The sequence below is a fragment of the Papilio polytes genome, unplaced genomic scaffold (genome assembly GCF_000836215.1).
Source record: "Papilio polytes unplaced genomic scaffold, Ppol_1.0 DF824135.1, whole genome shotgun sequence".
NCBI classification, from domain to species: Eukaryota; Metazoa; Arthropoda; class Insecta; order Lepidoptera; family Papilionidae; genus Papilio; species Papilio polytes.
The window spans coordinates 2,812,204-2,828,590 of NW_013525069.1; the positions used below are offsets into that span (position 1 = coordinate 2,812,204).

General features: G+C 32.5%; 1 protein-coding gene across 4 annotated transcripts in view; it reads left to right on the forward strand.

Moving 5' to 3' along the window:
- LOC106099288 overlaps positions 1-16,387 on the forward strand; it is a 121,077-nt gene that overhangs the window by 53,725 nt on the left and 50,965 nt on the right. For all 4 annotated transcript variants that reach the window (XR_001225369.1, XM_013277789.1, XM_013277791.1 and 1 more), the window contains one exon: positions 9,846-9,993. Coding sequence is in view for 3 of the 4 variants with exons in the window: in XM_013277789.1 (XP_013133243.1) it covers positions 9,846-9,993 (148 nt within the window). In the remaining variant the exon portion in view is untranslated. The remainder of the gene's footprint in view (positions 1-9,845; positions 9,994-16,387) is intronic.

The window sequence follows — 16,387 nt, forward strand, 5'->3', positions numbered from 1 at the left end:
TCTGATAGTGATGTAACGGACAAACGTAGAAAAAATACCATAATAAAGAATTGTGTGCAGGAAAATTTGTCTAGTTTTTTATGTAATGTGTACTTGGTATGAAGTATTTTACCTTAATTTATGAATATTTTCATTTCCTGTATAAGGTTGGGTATTTTAAATGTTTTTAGCCATTTAAACTAGCTTGTTATGGTTTGGTATCATTTACGCTGACGTTATTTTGATTCCTTAAAACATCACTAATTTTCTACCCATGTTCTATAACCACCGATATTTCGCCTAATTTCGTAATATTCTTGCCTATAATTGACACGAAAATAGTACACTAAGGACTCACGTAAGTGGCCATTTAATAAATTTAAGTGGAACAAGAGTGAGAATACCCAAGAAGAACTTACCTTCGCTGGTAAAATATATAAATTCGAACAGCTATAAAAATTAACCTGAGAAGACATAAAACAAGGCACAAGCTTATACATATAAATGTCCAAGATAAAAGTTTCCGTCCTCAGGTATCCGTCATAAAGTTCGCAAACCGCGAGATGTCAGCCGATGCTAACGGCTGATAAGGCAACGCATGAATAACCGGGTAGCGGTTCACAGGTCGCCTCATTACACTGCGAAACTATATTCTGTAACGACTTTACACCCAAGAGCTTCGCTGCAGCATAACTGCGCTTCGGAATCGAAGCTAATCGAAGTTTTGTATAAAATTTTTACTATGGTTCGTTTCATTTGATTAGGTAATTAAAAAAGTATATATTTATGTATTTTATACAAGATAGCTTTAGCCTGTGATTCATATGCGTGGAATAAAAAAAAATAATGTAAGTAGTATGTGATCGTCCAGATAATACTTTATGTCAAATTCAATCGAGATCTATCTATCTAAACTTTGGCATTTACTATATTTAGTTATATATTATACTCGTAAATGCCATAAATATCTTATACTACCACTCTCTGAGCCTCCAAACATTTTTATTAGACTTAAAATAAGATTTGTATGTGGGAGTCGTTTCTAACGGTAGACTATAAACTACATATGCATGATTCATAATATCTTTTGTTAAATACTATAAAATGGATACTTAAATTAGATTTACGATGGATTTTTGGGGCAACAAAAGTATCTTATCCGTGATAGGGATATAAAGTAAATATCCAACAGAAAGTATTCACTTGTGTAGAATTATCCAGGGTTGTCACTTCCCAAATGAAGTTTCATAAAAAAATTAAAACAAAAGTGTCCGTTATAACTTGTTTCAAACGACCTCATATTTAAGTACTGCGAAGTATTACAAGAATGATACATTCTTTACAAGAAAGTGATAAGCTTGTTAGCGGATCAAGACGTTTTAGTTGGATAATATCATTGACCGTCTGGCTGCTAAAAAACATCAGGCCCCGTTTTATCAACACATTGTCTAGCAATCAGAACACGTGACTAGAGTTAGCAATTGCAGTAGACGAGCGGGTTTATACGCCACGATCATAGATTAGAAACCGCTTTGGTTTGATCCTAAACACATAATACAAAAACGTGTGATTGTCTTATATTACTATACTAGCTGTTTCCGTACTGCTTCATCCGCGTGAAACTATAAAAATGTTATTTTTCGTTATACATCAATATTCAAATGACAACAAAGGTCTTTGACATTGGGTAACAATTATCGTTACAACAATAACCTTGCTTCCTTAATGTTGGCAGCTTGCACTTTATGGTCCCTTTCCAAGATGAAGGTTTTTTCCAATTTATTTATCCCCTAAGTTTAATGGCGTGAAAATATATAGCCTAAAGCGTATTGTGAGAGTAGGGCTTTTTATTAATTAAATAATTATTTACAAATATACTGTGATTGCTGACATCCTACGCCAAGAAGTATTGTGTGTTTACGCTTTATAATAATAGTATAGATATAGATAAATCCGAACTCTTAGCTCACATAAGACCGTAAATTTTACGCAGTTTTACGATAACAAAAAGCAGTTTCGTGATCTGTTTTAATTTTAATCATAACTATAATATGTATAATGATTAAGTCTTAACCGTTAATGAGAAGATAATTCGATATTTGCAAAGCGTACGTTGCGTTCATACTGCACTCGCTGTACCCACACGATGTTACGTAAATTAAAGGTCGCGCTATTGTGGGAGTGAATGATGGAACGCAACTCGGTGCAATAAAAGAAACATTACATATTTTATAAATTGCATTGTTCTGATGAAATTTTCGTGCTAGTACAATATAGTTCTCTAAAACGTTATTACTTAATTTAAAACAAATAAATTACGAGAGATATCAAAGTAGATATTGTCAGAAAGTTCGAAATTTAATATTGTTATTAAAAGAGTAATCCATGCTAGACTTGGCACAAGAGGACTCGTATCCTATACGTGCCAACTGACAATATAGAAGGATGTAGGATATAGGAGAGATTAAATTATATTTTAACTAGCTTTCGGCCGCGACTCCATCCACGTGGTATTAAAAAAACAAAACCAAGTAGCCTACGTATTATTTCGGATTATCCTCTACATGTATGCCAAATTTCATTGAGATCCGTTCAGTAGTTTAGACTACAAACTCTTGCAAACATCCATCCATCTAAACTTTCACATTTATAATATCACTAGCTGTTCCAGAGCAGCTTCATCCGCATGAAATTATAAAAATTTCATTTAAACATTTGTCAAATTATCAATAGCAAATGTCAAAATGTCATGACATGACAAACCTTAGCAATCTTGCTTCCTTGATGTTGGCAGCAACTTTTTCACATTAGGGTTTTTAACCAAAATATTTAGCCCCAAGTTTAATGACGTGAAAATATATATCCTAAAGCGAGACGTTAGTGTAGGGCTTTTAATTAAAAAAATAATTATTCAAAAATATGCTATAATTGCTGACATCTTAGGCAAAAAAGAAGTGTGTGTTTACGCTTTATTATAATCGTATAGATAGTATGATTTATAAGTATTGATTACATCAAATTCATCAACACAAGTTGAATATTATAAATAAGATCAAATATCAGTTTCGTTAATAAAAATTGCGTCATTTTAGATCACGGAACTGACACTAAAAGATCAAAGTTTGAATGTTAATTTTTCCTATTCTGGATCGCGAAATTATATTTAAATTAATTTAGAATATAAATATAATTGCTTTCGTGTTAAATGAGATCTTCTTTCATTTTATCAGATATTTATGCGCATAGATAAGTAACGGATTAAAAAAATCATATTGAAACGAGAAACTGCCACAATATACCTAAACTACCGACTAAGTACTAGGTTTAGTACTTAGTCGGTAGTTTAGGTTATATCATCCGCCATGTTATGCAAACGTTCAGTCAGCTTTTAAGCTTCAGTAAGCGGTGAAAGTGCACTGCAGCTTTCAGAAGCGACCCAAATGTATTTAGGATTATTGCATTATATGAAAACCCACACACTATTTAAGCACAAGTCTTCAATAGATGTGTTATAAATAGTGCATTGAATACAGATTAAAACTCTACTAGACTACAGGATTAGGTCTAATATTAAATCTAAGTATGAACTTTAAAAATGTACTATAGATTGAATACTATTACGTAAATTAATTTTATATTACTAGCTGCTGCGACTTCGTCTGCGTGAAATTAAAAATAATAAAAGATATAGCCTATGTTACTCAGTGAAAACATAGCTTTTTAATTATGTGAGAATTTGAAATCGGTACTGTAGTTTTGGAGTTATCTCAATATACATAAAAACACAATTTTTTTATGAAATTTGTATAGATTGAAGTCTCATTGGACTTTATGCGTGTAATGGTAGAGACAAATCTTTACAAGTTTACAAGTATGTTATTTCTACCAGCTACACTTACTGTCAAAATTTATTTCGCCAAACTTTCTATAGCTCTCATATCTGACCCAGTAACAGATTTATATGTGTAATATATTTATGAAATTGTGAATAACACTACGGTTTACAAGTCATTTTATGTGATAAGTTTAATATGCAATGTTGCCATATTAGGTAATCACGAATCAAACGAAATTAAGCTTTATACATATTCACATAGCTGTATCTATTCTTATTTACATTTTTATATTTAAATCTAAAATGACAAATTTCCTTGAACTTCTTTACACAATAAAGACTTATTTCCTCGATTCGCTAATTTTAATCCTCATAAAAATATGTTGTGTTTTTTAACACCCGACAATATTATTCATAAAAGCGTTTTATCTGCACGTGCTGAAATCGCATAAGGTAAGCTATAACTATGTTAATTTTCGCAACAGAGCTATCAATACCGTCGCTTGATTAACTTTCTACACAGCATAGCTTAGATATTACGTGTTCTCTAAATTTGGTTTCTATCTCGGAAGTTTGTAGGCTGGAAATCTTGTGTGTGGGTTACCTTATTATGTTTTGAACAAAACGAAACATATAAAATATTATTCAAATACGTTTCTTGTTGGTTAATTTAAAATGGTTACTACATACTAATATTATAAACGCGAAAGTTTGGGTTAATGACATTTTCCATAATCTGAAAGAAAACAGCGACTACTTAGTAAGTTCTTTTTTTCCTCGCAGATGAAATCGCTGGCAAAAGCTAGTAGCTAATCGTTATGGTAACGTACTGCGATTGCATTTGTTTAGGTTTTATCGTTAAACAATACGAACCTAGTTTTTTGTTACTGTCACTAAGATCTTACGTTATAGTCTCTGCTTTTCATTATTTTTTTAGTTATTTATTTTTACCTATTTACTGTATAATACGTGAAGGTAACTGGTTGTGTTTTACGCATTGTCTTTGACCTGATTTCAAGCTAAGGACAATTTTCATGCGCCTACACACAATTGACGTTAGGTTCTAAATGTTTCTTAAATATTCCATGAACCCTTTTTTATATTTCACCTTCGATTAAACAGTTATGGAGTTTTTTTTTTAATGTATAATGTTATATTATTTTTTTTATTAATATACCAAAAAACCTTTTTCATGTTTTTGGATCAATACATTGTAAAAACTAAATCACGTCTTCTTTATAGTTCAAAGTTCATAAATTGACCGTGACCTTAACTTCGTATTAACTAAAGGTGTCATATTCTATTTTAGTCGTAGAATTTTTAACGCATTGCGAAAATGCCTTTTGCTTAACAAAAGCATATTTAAAAATGGAACGCGACCAATCATCGAAAAGAACCTCGCTTTTGAGAACTCATGCAGAGAATTATGAGCCTTATGTACTGAGGGAGATCAACTGAATTTGCATTTTAAAAGTATTCTGTATGTAAAGTCTACATTCTTTCGGCGCTACAATAGATGAATACAATTAGGATCGCGAGCACGTTGTAATTTGACTTGGAAAGTAGTTGTAAAGAATGTTTTCGGTCAATTTTTACTGAAATTGTGTGTGTTGTAACAAACTTACTTGACGCCATGTAACTGTATTTATTTAATATTTTCGATACACGTTTCTCGAATTGATTTTGTTGCATACTAGTTGATGCTCGCAACTTCGTCTTCGCGGAATAAAAAAAAATGAAAAAACTTCGTATGTTACTTACTAATTACGTAGCTCTTTAATGGTGAAAGATTTTTTAAAATCGGTTAAGTAGTTTTTCAGTTATTCCGATACATACAAAAATATAAAAATACAAATCTTACCTCTGTATAATACTAGTATAGATTAAGCAAATTATTAGAACAAAAGGAGCAAACAGAATGAAAATATATAAATTAGTCGGGTAAATAGATGCAAACAATACAGTTGTAATTAAAAAAGCAGTATACCATTTGATCGATGAGATACTACAATAAAATGACGTAATTTTATCCTACGTCGTAATTGAAGTATCGAGATAGAGGCACGATAAGAAAAGAAAAAGGCTCTGCTCCGCTAGCCTCTCCCGTAATAACTAGCTTGACTAACGGGTCGGCCGGGTTGGAACCGTTTTTGCGCACAATGACTGTACACGTAATTGTTACACTAGGTCAATGTATCATCGGTAAGAGCGGGCCCACACTATTAACTAAACTGTTGTGCGATCGTCGTTTGTTTTACAACCGATTCAACTGTTAAGTTGCACAAGTAATAATCGAGTAGTGTGCCCACCTCCATATAAGCTCAGAATGTTATCAGTCGTGCGATAGTTTAGTCCAAGGTGTGTGAGCGATCTAAAGGTGTGACTGCGGTTAAGTTGTGTTTGTATTGATAAAGATGTTACATGATTGAAGTTAATTAAAGGTTATATTTTGATTCCTAATAACTGAGTTTGTGTTTTGTTTATCAGTTACAAATCTATGAACGTATTTTCCATTCAAAACCTTTGCTGTTTCATTGTTACTGACCTTATTATTTGATAATCTTGATGAAGATTTTTTTTTTCAATTTCGCTCTAAATATCTCAGTAATAGTTAATCTTACGGTATTAATTTAGCTTTGAAATAATTCAGAAATGTTAATGTTAACCTAATTATTAAATCTGATAGTTTTAATTAGATAAACCTGTCTATTTAAATTATATCGATTTTAATATCGATATCGATGTGTGGTTAAACACACGCGCCACCTGTCGATATAGGTCAGCGTCGCGGGTCCCTTGTAAACAGGTCCCTCGCCTGTGACGTCATCTGAGCATAACTGTACCGAGGCCAAAGACCCGCCACCACGATGATATAATGCAATTGCGAGCTATCATTTTAAAGATTAATTGCATATGTTACATTTTTATTTAAATTTCAAGATAAATTAAATGCTTTTTTAATTACAGAAATGAAAATTACAGAAATTATTGTTTTATTTTAGGAAATCTATTTCGATAATTACCATTCCAATTGGCTTGTAACGGTTTTTTTTAATTCGAATATGGACTTTTAATCTACATTTAATGTCATTAAGTGGAAATCAAAAATAAAAAAATCTTTGTAACAACATAATGCAATAGATACAAGACGAACATCAAAAATTATTTTATCATGAGAAAACTACATTACCTCTGAGTAACGTAAGCTATGTTTTTTACTAGATTTTTTAACTAGGATATTTTCCTAGCGACTTTGTCTAAAAATCTAATAATAATAATAATTAATATTTTAATCTGATTCCTTAGTTCCTACACATTACATAGTATCATTAAAACATAGCTTTCTCGATACGTTCGCTTTGGAATTTACATTTACGGCATCCGAGAGGCCCTATAACTACGAGGTAATCAAAGAGTAAGTTAATAAGTGGGTACACGTGCGCGGTGTCCGTTCTTTGCTCTATTTTTATAACAAACCGCTGCGTCACAATGTTAGTCTACTGCACACTGATGCTACTCTGTAATGTGGCAACTAATGTCTTACTATTTTCAAACAACGAAGAGGTTTCTTTATTGAAACAGAATTGGAGATTATCTATCTTATGACTTTCATTTATTACTATTACTATTACTATTGCTGTACTATTACTATTACTATACTTGTTCTTTTTATAATATAACGTAGGAAATGTAAACATAATGGTTGGTTTAATCAAATTAGATGTAAAATAATTCTGCCATATGATTGAAAGAACACGCGTTTATAATTAATTTTCTTGAATTGCACGCAACATATTGAAACACGAATGCATTGTCTTTACAAAAGTTTGTAAACACGATAGTCAGAATTTCTTTCCTTATATGAGTATCGCTGTAAAGTAAAATATTGTTAGTTTCAAATTTCACTAATGATATCGGTTAATATTAAAAAATGTCCCTGAAAAGAAATGCTTTGGCATATTTTTATTAACTCTATTTAACAATTTTACGGTAACATACACAAACGTAACGCTTGTTATAGATCAAAATTAAATTAACAACGAAAGTCGAAGATCGATTGTTCATTATTAATCAATTCGTTTTTGTTTCCAGAGGCTTTTTTAAAATGAACTTTTAACCACATCCGTCTGTAAATCTTGTATGATTAATTAAAAGAAATCTCTTTTAATAATTATTAAAAAGGAAATGTCATCCATAAATAATCATTTTAAATACAAACGAATGTTGCTATCCACGGCTTGTACTTGTAGGTAATATTTTTCAATCACGAAAGAGTAATTGCTTTTATGTCATTGAATAAAAATATCAAACTGATTCTTTACTATTTACTAGACAATTATTATTGAAAACAAATGAAGTACGTTTTTACTAACTAATGTATTCTTATGGTTAAGTTGTATTTACGTCCGATCGGAATACCAAAAGTAAGGTTCAAAAGACCGCCGAACTATTAAAATACTCCTAATATATCAGAAAACGATCTACTTCCTGAAAGCCTATAATAAACGCCCTGAATAGACAAGTGACAGCACAATACGGCCTACTAAGGCGAGCGTTAGAAAACAAGCAGATACAAGCAAATGCGCCAAAGATGCTATCGACATAACACTTTCTTCGACAACACGCTTCGCTATAAGGCGCTTTGCAAACGCAGCTACTGTTACTGGAACAGACAGCCGGGTACAAGCATTTACAATTACCTCCATTGAACATACGTATATCTAGAGTTTACTGAACATTTTTGGCAACCGATTTTCAGTTGCTTTAGTCGATGACTAATGTTAGGACCTGAGTATCAGTAAAGCAATTAGCAACTCTAATATTGTATGCTTTGCAAAAATACCATTGCAGTAACCCACATGCATCGTTTAAAGACAGTGTTCGTCATCTTGCTCTTGCCCATACGGAGGGTTTGGCACAGTATGTACTGATCTTTCATACATTTCTGTCAGATATGACCTGAATCCACTCCCTTCTCAAGCATGTCCTCTTTCACACAATCCATCCATATTATTTTTTTTGGTGTTAAATATTTGATAGTTGGTGCAACTATCACGTCTGTCAAATGCCTAATGGTTGCTAGAACAGCGGGCATCTAAGACGTAAACAAACGACGCAATGTATCAGATGAATGGGAGGACGTCGGAGGCGATTGTTAGATACGGACCGCGATCCCCAATGCCGAATCCAATGCCACACATTGTTAAGTCTCGGAAGGAAGCGGTGCTAACTATTGCTTTGTTGCCGTTGATATAAAAGACGCAACCCACTCTGTTGTCTTAATGGTTACACTGGTTATTTGTATTTCTAATAGTTTCTAGTTTTCAGGTGTTATTTTTGAAAAATTTTTAATTGTAATTCATCAATCGTAATTTCGTATATTAATTTTAACATGTACAATATGATGCCAATAAATTTGATGGAACTGAATTAAATGATGACTCTAAAGATTCTAAACGTTATACATAATATTAAGTTTGATATTTAAAATACAAGGAAGTAGATTTACATAATATGACAATTCAAAATGATCTAGAATACGTTTTTAATGAATTCATCGTTATGAAATGTCACTGAATTCTATCGCGGAATAATGAGCGGGATTTATTATTCTTGCTTCTTACTTGGACAAAACTATTGTTACTTCTTATTATCAATAATTGCAACAGTAATAAACTTGTATGATTTAATATCTAATCTGATTCATTAAATTAATGTTATTTTGAATCCCTGTTTGACCATTCCTTTGCGAAATTCTGTAGCCCAAACAGCAGAACTGATTTTGAAGATCGGTATTAGATTAGCATACTTCCCCAAACAGTAGTAGTGATTCTGTTTTATCTATATTAATATTATAAAGAGGAAAGATTAGTATTTTTAGATTTTAGTATGTATTGCAGTAACTCAAAAACTACTGAGCCGATTCCAAAAATTCTTTCACCATAAAATAGCTACGTTATCGCTGAGTTCACGTGGTTGAAGTCGAGGGGAACAGCTAATTATAACTTACTAAGTGTAGTTTTTGTTCCAGCCTGGGCCCGTTTGACGCGGCGTCGGGTGGGGAGATGGTGTCACGACGTCGAATCTTATCGCGTTCACGCGACGACCTCACACAGGCTTTCGCTACCCAAGTGGAGGAAGAGGAAGATGTGTGGTATCAAAAGGACAAACTTTACAAGGTAAAATGTCTAATAAACACTTCATAACACCACTCATAAACCTGATCTATAAATAAAAATGTAATACTGTTAGTTCCTTATCCTAAGTAACAAATATGTTTTACTTAAAGCAAATGAAAGATACACAAAACATTTGTATTGCCAAATCATACAAATACAAATATTACAAATGCGAAAGGATAGATGAATGTTTGTTAGAGTTTGTAGCCTAAATGACTGAACGGATTTCGATGAAATTTAACATAGACGTAGAGGATAGTCTGGAAGAACACATAAGCTTAACAAAGATAACGTAGTTTAACATTAAAACTTAATAAGCTACACATGAATTCGTCAACGAGCAGATAGGATTCAATTTTCTGGATCACAACTAATAACACACTAGCTAAAGGGAATAACAAAGCCGTAGCTGTCAAGCCCATAAGCGTATCGAACTAATCGAAGCAACAACAAACCAATGAAGTAGTAATAGCAGAATGTAACGCCCAATCACTTGGAAACTTTCTACACATCAATCACGAGGTCGTCGAGCCGCCTGCGCCTGCGCCGCCGTTAGCAATGTTCACGCCTGAGTTCACAATCATACCGTAATAGATACAAACAAAATTACAACGCATAGGAGAAACCAATCCCCAGTTATGTCATGCTATCAAAGACAATACCGATAATTAAAAATTATCTAATAGTTACTTTATATGTGATTTCTCTATCTCAGGTTATCTGCACGATTTAGACGGAATAGGGTTGTCAATAATAAAACTTATTTGATTTTTACATTTCAAATAAAAACCGGAGACAATTTCTTGTTATAAATTCCAATGCTCTTTTTACCATTACCTGATGTGATATCATTAGCTAAAAATCTTAATTTTATGCCTTTTTCTTAAATAAAAACTTTGTTTATCGTATTGGAATTATTTTAATTTTAAAATTCTTTACGAGATTAAAAAATATTCAAGACAATAAATCTGGCATAAAGCATTTAAATTAGTCCAAAGAGGAGCTAAGGCGAACTTCGGTCAGATGCCGTCAATCAACTAATTTAAATATATTGCAAAATTCATCTTCAAAGGTTATTTAAAACATAGATTAACATTTTAATAGCTAACTGATATTCTTATTACGACAGGGACTATTTAAAAAAACTTTAAAATTTTCCGTGAACGGTCAAGACGGACATTTGAAGTCAAAACTGCCAGATCATCATCAACTTGCCCTTATCCCTTATGGAGGGTCGGCACAGTATGTGCTCCTCTTCCATACATCTCTATCAGCCGTCATATCTGAATCCACTCCTTTCTTAAGCATATCCTCTTTCACACAATCCATCCATACTTTCTTCGGTCTTCCTCTTCCTTTGTAGCCATCCACATTCAATCTTAGCACTTTCTGGTTTATGTCCCCATCATTTCGTCGCATAACATGTCCATACCACGCTAATCTTTCAAAACTGCCAGATAAGCAAACAAAAAATAACCAGCACTTAAATGACACGTTTGTACTATCAATGGAATTTGGAAATTACATTTTCTGTTTCACGAACTACTAACAGTAACTTATAAACTACTTTTTATTATCTTTAGGGCCTGTCCCACCAAATTGTAAATTGTCTGATAACACTCTAACGTGTAAAATATGTGATGGAAATATCGGATTTTGTTACTTTATCTGACAGCGACGTCATTTTTAAGCTATCTGAGCATCTATCAGCCGGTGGGACAGGCCCTAGTAAATTACGAGTACATTATATTAGTTGTAAATTAACAATTCGATGTTAATGTCATATATCCCTTAGTTTCCATTGTCTACTGTTACGTTTTTGTAACAGTTTCCGACTGCATTAACGACGTGGGAACATACGACAAAGAGTTGACCTGAACAACACTATATTTAATATTGGCAACATACATCGTTAACATGATTTCTATTGAAAACATAAGTTGGACGTTCGCAAGAACATGATAATCATTGTTAAATTGTATCCATAACCTTGTTCATAATACTGTTCATACATAATCTAGACCGCTCATTACATAGATTCGTCAATTGGCCACAAAGGGAGTCTCTTAATATAGACTAGCTGTTGCTCGCGACCTCGTCCGCGTAAAAATTAAAAATGTACTCTATGTTATTCACTGATAACGTAGCTTTTTAATAGTGTAAGTGTTTTTGAAATCGGCCTAGTAGTATTTGAGTTATTTCCATACATACAAAAATACTAATCTTTCGACTTTTAAAGAAGATTTACCACGTTATATCTATACTAAGGAATACTTAACGTCTCTTATGCTGGGTAGCTAAAGTTTCTATTTATTTCATTGTTAACTAGTGAATCATTAGAGTTAGGTTGAACCACAAATAATAATATACAACACAAAGATTTAACGTATCAAAACTCGCGTTACGTAGTTGGGAATCGCGTTTTACGAAAACACTAACTGATGGTTACAATTAGCGTGGAAACCTGCCAATAAATTCAAAATCTACAGCCAGAATTAAGCGAAATCATCAACTTGCCTTTATCCCTACGTAGGGTCGGCTCAGTATGTGCCGATCTTCCATACATTTCTATTAGCCATCATATCTGAATCCACTCCCTTCTTTCACAGAGTCCGTTTTAACATAAGCGAAATAATAGTCAAAACGTTTGTTTGTATTGTATTTTTACCGGCAGTTAATGTCTGACCCATTGATCTCGCTCGTGACCGATGAACAACAATGGTAGTGTTACCGCACCGCAAATTGTCCGGAAAATATCTCATCTAGACACTTTACTGTTTGACCTCAACGTCGAAACAATGTCAGAAATATTTTGTTTCGATTATCAATTTAATTTTGGAAGAACGAGTTATTGGAGGGCGCCATTTAAAACTTTTTTAAAGATAAATTAAATAACATTTATAAATTATCAATAAAGTGGCGTCTAAATCTAATTTTAATAACTTTTTTAATTCTATTTAGTTGTGGTACTTATATTGATTGAAGTCCCAAAGTGTATAGATTTTTTGCGGCTGTTTCTTTATTAATAATGACCGAATTTCAAAAGATAAGAAAAAAATCGATATCATAAATCATCAGGGGCGTTGATCCTAAGTGACAATGGCTGTCCAAGGGACGGCTTTAGCCAGATTGAATCCAGCGCGGGTCACCTTCATTTAAAATTATTTTTCACGAGTAATCTTTTCAAATCAAGAAGCTTCATTTATAATGCGATCGGCGAGTCTCAACTAAAGCATATTCGCCTTTATGGATGTGATTTATTTTTCCACTTCACGCGTGGTTTTAGTAGTTTGGCAGATATTTGGTGCGTTTTAATAATTCTAACTTTGTATATTTAAATGAAATTGATATTTCTCTACTTTAATAAAATCTACTGTAAAGATAATATCATTTTGAAGTAATAAATTGGATCGTTTTTACTCTTATACAAACGTGGGGGAAAATGAGCACAACATTTTGAATTTTCAAAATTAACATAAATTACAATAGTAAAATATTTTTTTTTTATTAAAATTATCATCGTTTACTTGCTGCAATCTTTAATTCTCTAATTTGCATTTAACAATAAAGCCTTGGGGTTCTCGGTTATAGTTCAAAGTTCAATTGTTAGTTTTCACATTAGAAGAGCTTATCAAAAGAAGTGCGAGCATAAATCAGTCTTGACAACATTTCTAATTGGTTTTTAAATATCTGATATGTAAGGTCGCACGGTAATTATTACACACAAGGTCAACAGACAATTAGTCAAGACATTTCAAATTGTATATCAATCGAATGGGTCCTTTACTTATTTAGATAACATAAAGTTTGTCCAAACTTCATTTTTGTTAAGGAACATTTTTTTTCAGTATTTTTGACATTTTCCTTCATACCAAGACTAAATCAACCATAATAAATATCGAAATAATTTGTCTGTCGAAGCGACGTAAGCCGCGAAATTATACAACCGTGTCCTTAATACGATCTGGTGACCGCTTCACGCACCGAATGTTGCAAGCTACGTGTCGCAACCAGCGCCACCTGTCAGCGGCAAAGTGACAAAAATATGCCGGTTTTTATGCGTCGATTGCAGAAACTTGAGATATGATATCTAAAGCAACAATTTAGTGAGACTACTGTGAAGTACAAGAACAATATTTTAGAGTCATTAGTATAGCAGGCACTGTAGTTAAATGGTCCCTAAGTAAGACACCTTAGTGCAGGCTTAGTACCGTTTGAATCTGAGTGCGGCAGTAACGTTAATATTAGTAGTGTTAAGAAGAAAATTAGTACAGGTCTGTAGAATTGGTGCAACACTAGATTATTAGCATAAACGTCACATCTCTAACTGACAGCTGTCAATGTCATTAGAAGGATTGGAATATTCGCGGGCGTTCCTTACGAGATCTCTAGTGGAGTTTTGAAATTAATATCGCTAGTTACAATTATTTTAATTGTTTAAAAGTAGTAGCAGTAATACTAAAGTCTACAATGAACTCTATTAATCGGTGATCATCGACTCAACATTTCCGTTTTACGTGTATGGTCAAAGTCTTTCAATTATTTTTAAATAAATATCCGATTTGGGATCATTTTTGACAATATAATTACATCGCAACACGCGACCGCCCAAATGTACTTGATACGTGATAAAAGTGAAACTTGTTTGGTTGCAGAAAAGCATTTTATGTACAAAAGTGAAGGTCGATCGTTAAATTTTACCTTCCACTTCATTTACGATAACTTTATTTTTATTTTCTTACAATTCGACAAATTTAATTTGGTTATTAAATAAAAATCCCTGATCACTATTTGAATCATATTTTTCTTAGATAATCAAAGGTATTTAAATATTTATACATATGTATGTAATAAATAACTTTACATTATACATTCGAAAATTCTTCGCTTTTGTCAAGGATATCAAGTGGCGACGATGTACAAGTGTCGTGAAACTTGTCACACAACGAATAGCGGTATAACATATTACGATAGAGTCTAATAATCGATCTTTAAAAACGATCCGTGGACATTAATCAATTCGTAAGAGTGCAATTAAAAATTAGATAGATCGCCTTCTAAACGATTCAGTAAGTACTAACTTTTATAAGGTTAATTGGACTTCGATAAACTATAACTTAGGTGCAAATATTTAAATAAATTGTCACAGTAGCAGTATATAATTTGGCAACATTAACTTCTAATATAACAGAGTACTGGTAGTATTCACACTTCAATAGAACATTATTAAAGTTAATAAGTTACTTTGTACTTGACGCATTAAGCACATATAAGTTCAGATTACAATTCTATCCATTCTCCTCATTATAATAGTTACAAGTTTATAAATCGTATATCGTATTCAGACAAAAATGGCTCTTAAACTAATGTGTTAAAGTACAAATTGTTACATCTTTTGTTTAAGTATGAAGACAGGTGGCTACGTCACCATGTCGCAGGTCAATATTTGACATTTAAAAAGTTAGCAGAACATTACGTAATACTTGTGTAGATGTATGCTTAAGTTTACGAAAGAATATGTAGTTGTCACTCCATCTTAAGTTGGTATTTAGTTGTGTGTAACATAATTGCATGTTTATAAAGGTCGTTTCTAATGACGAAGGCAATAGACATTAGATCGAATGACGTTCTATTAAGAATGATGAATTATAATTAACTGAAATGTCACTGAAAATAGTTGCTAAATGTTTGTCGTAGAGTTGTTCGATTATTAAATTGCACATTATTATATTTAAACTAGCTTTCGCCCGTGAATCCATCCTCGTGGAATTCATAAAAAAAGAAAAGTAAGTAGCCTATGTGTTCTTCCACACTATCCTCTACATCTACTCCAAATTTGACCCAGATCCGTTCAGCCGTTTGGGCTATAAACTCTAACAAACATCCAACCATCTAAACTTTCGCATTTATAATATTATTAAGATTAAGATAAGATATAGAGTTGTCTCTTACTTGTTTAAAACAGACTTGTGATATTGTAAAAATATTTTTAAACAGTCCGTGAAGGTGGCCTTGTGCTTTCCAGTGGCCTTTATTACCAGACAACAGATGTTCAACACGTCCTTGCAGACGCCACCCTCCTTCCGGTTGCCACGACTGTTGCCTAATTACCCTATTAAATGTAATTAAATTCGTTTTGCATGTGTTTTTATAAATATTTCAAAGGGATCTGTCAACAAAGAAAAGTTGTTAAAATTTTTTTGAGTAGTATCCTGTTTTTATATATTGAATGTTTTTTCTTTCTTTATCCTCTATGTATTTAAGTGTTGATTCAATTCTACCCTTGTCAGTTGCGTTCATTTCTCTTTTTTATTGACCGACTTCCCAAAAGAAGGAGGTATTCAATTCGACGGTATATTTTTTTTTTTTTTTTTTTTTTTTTTTTTTTTTTTTT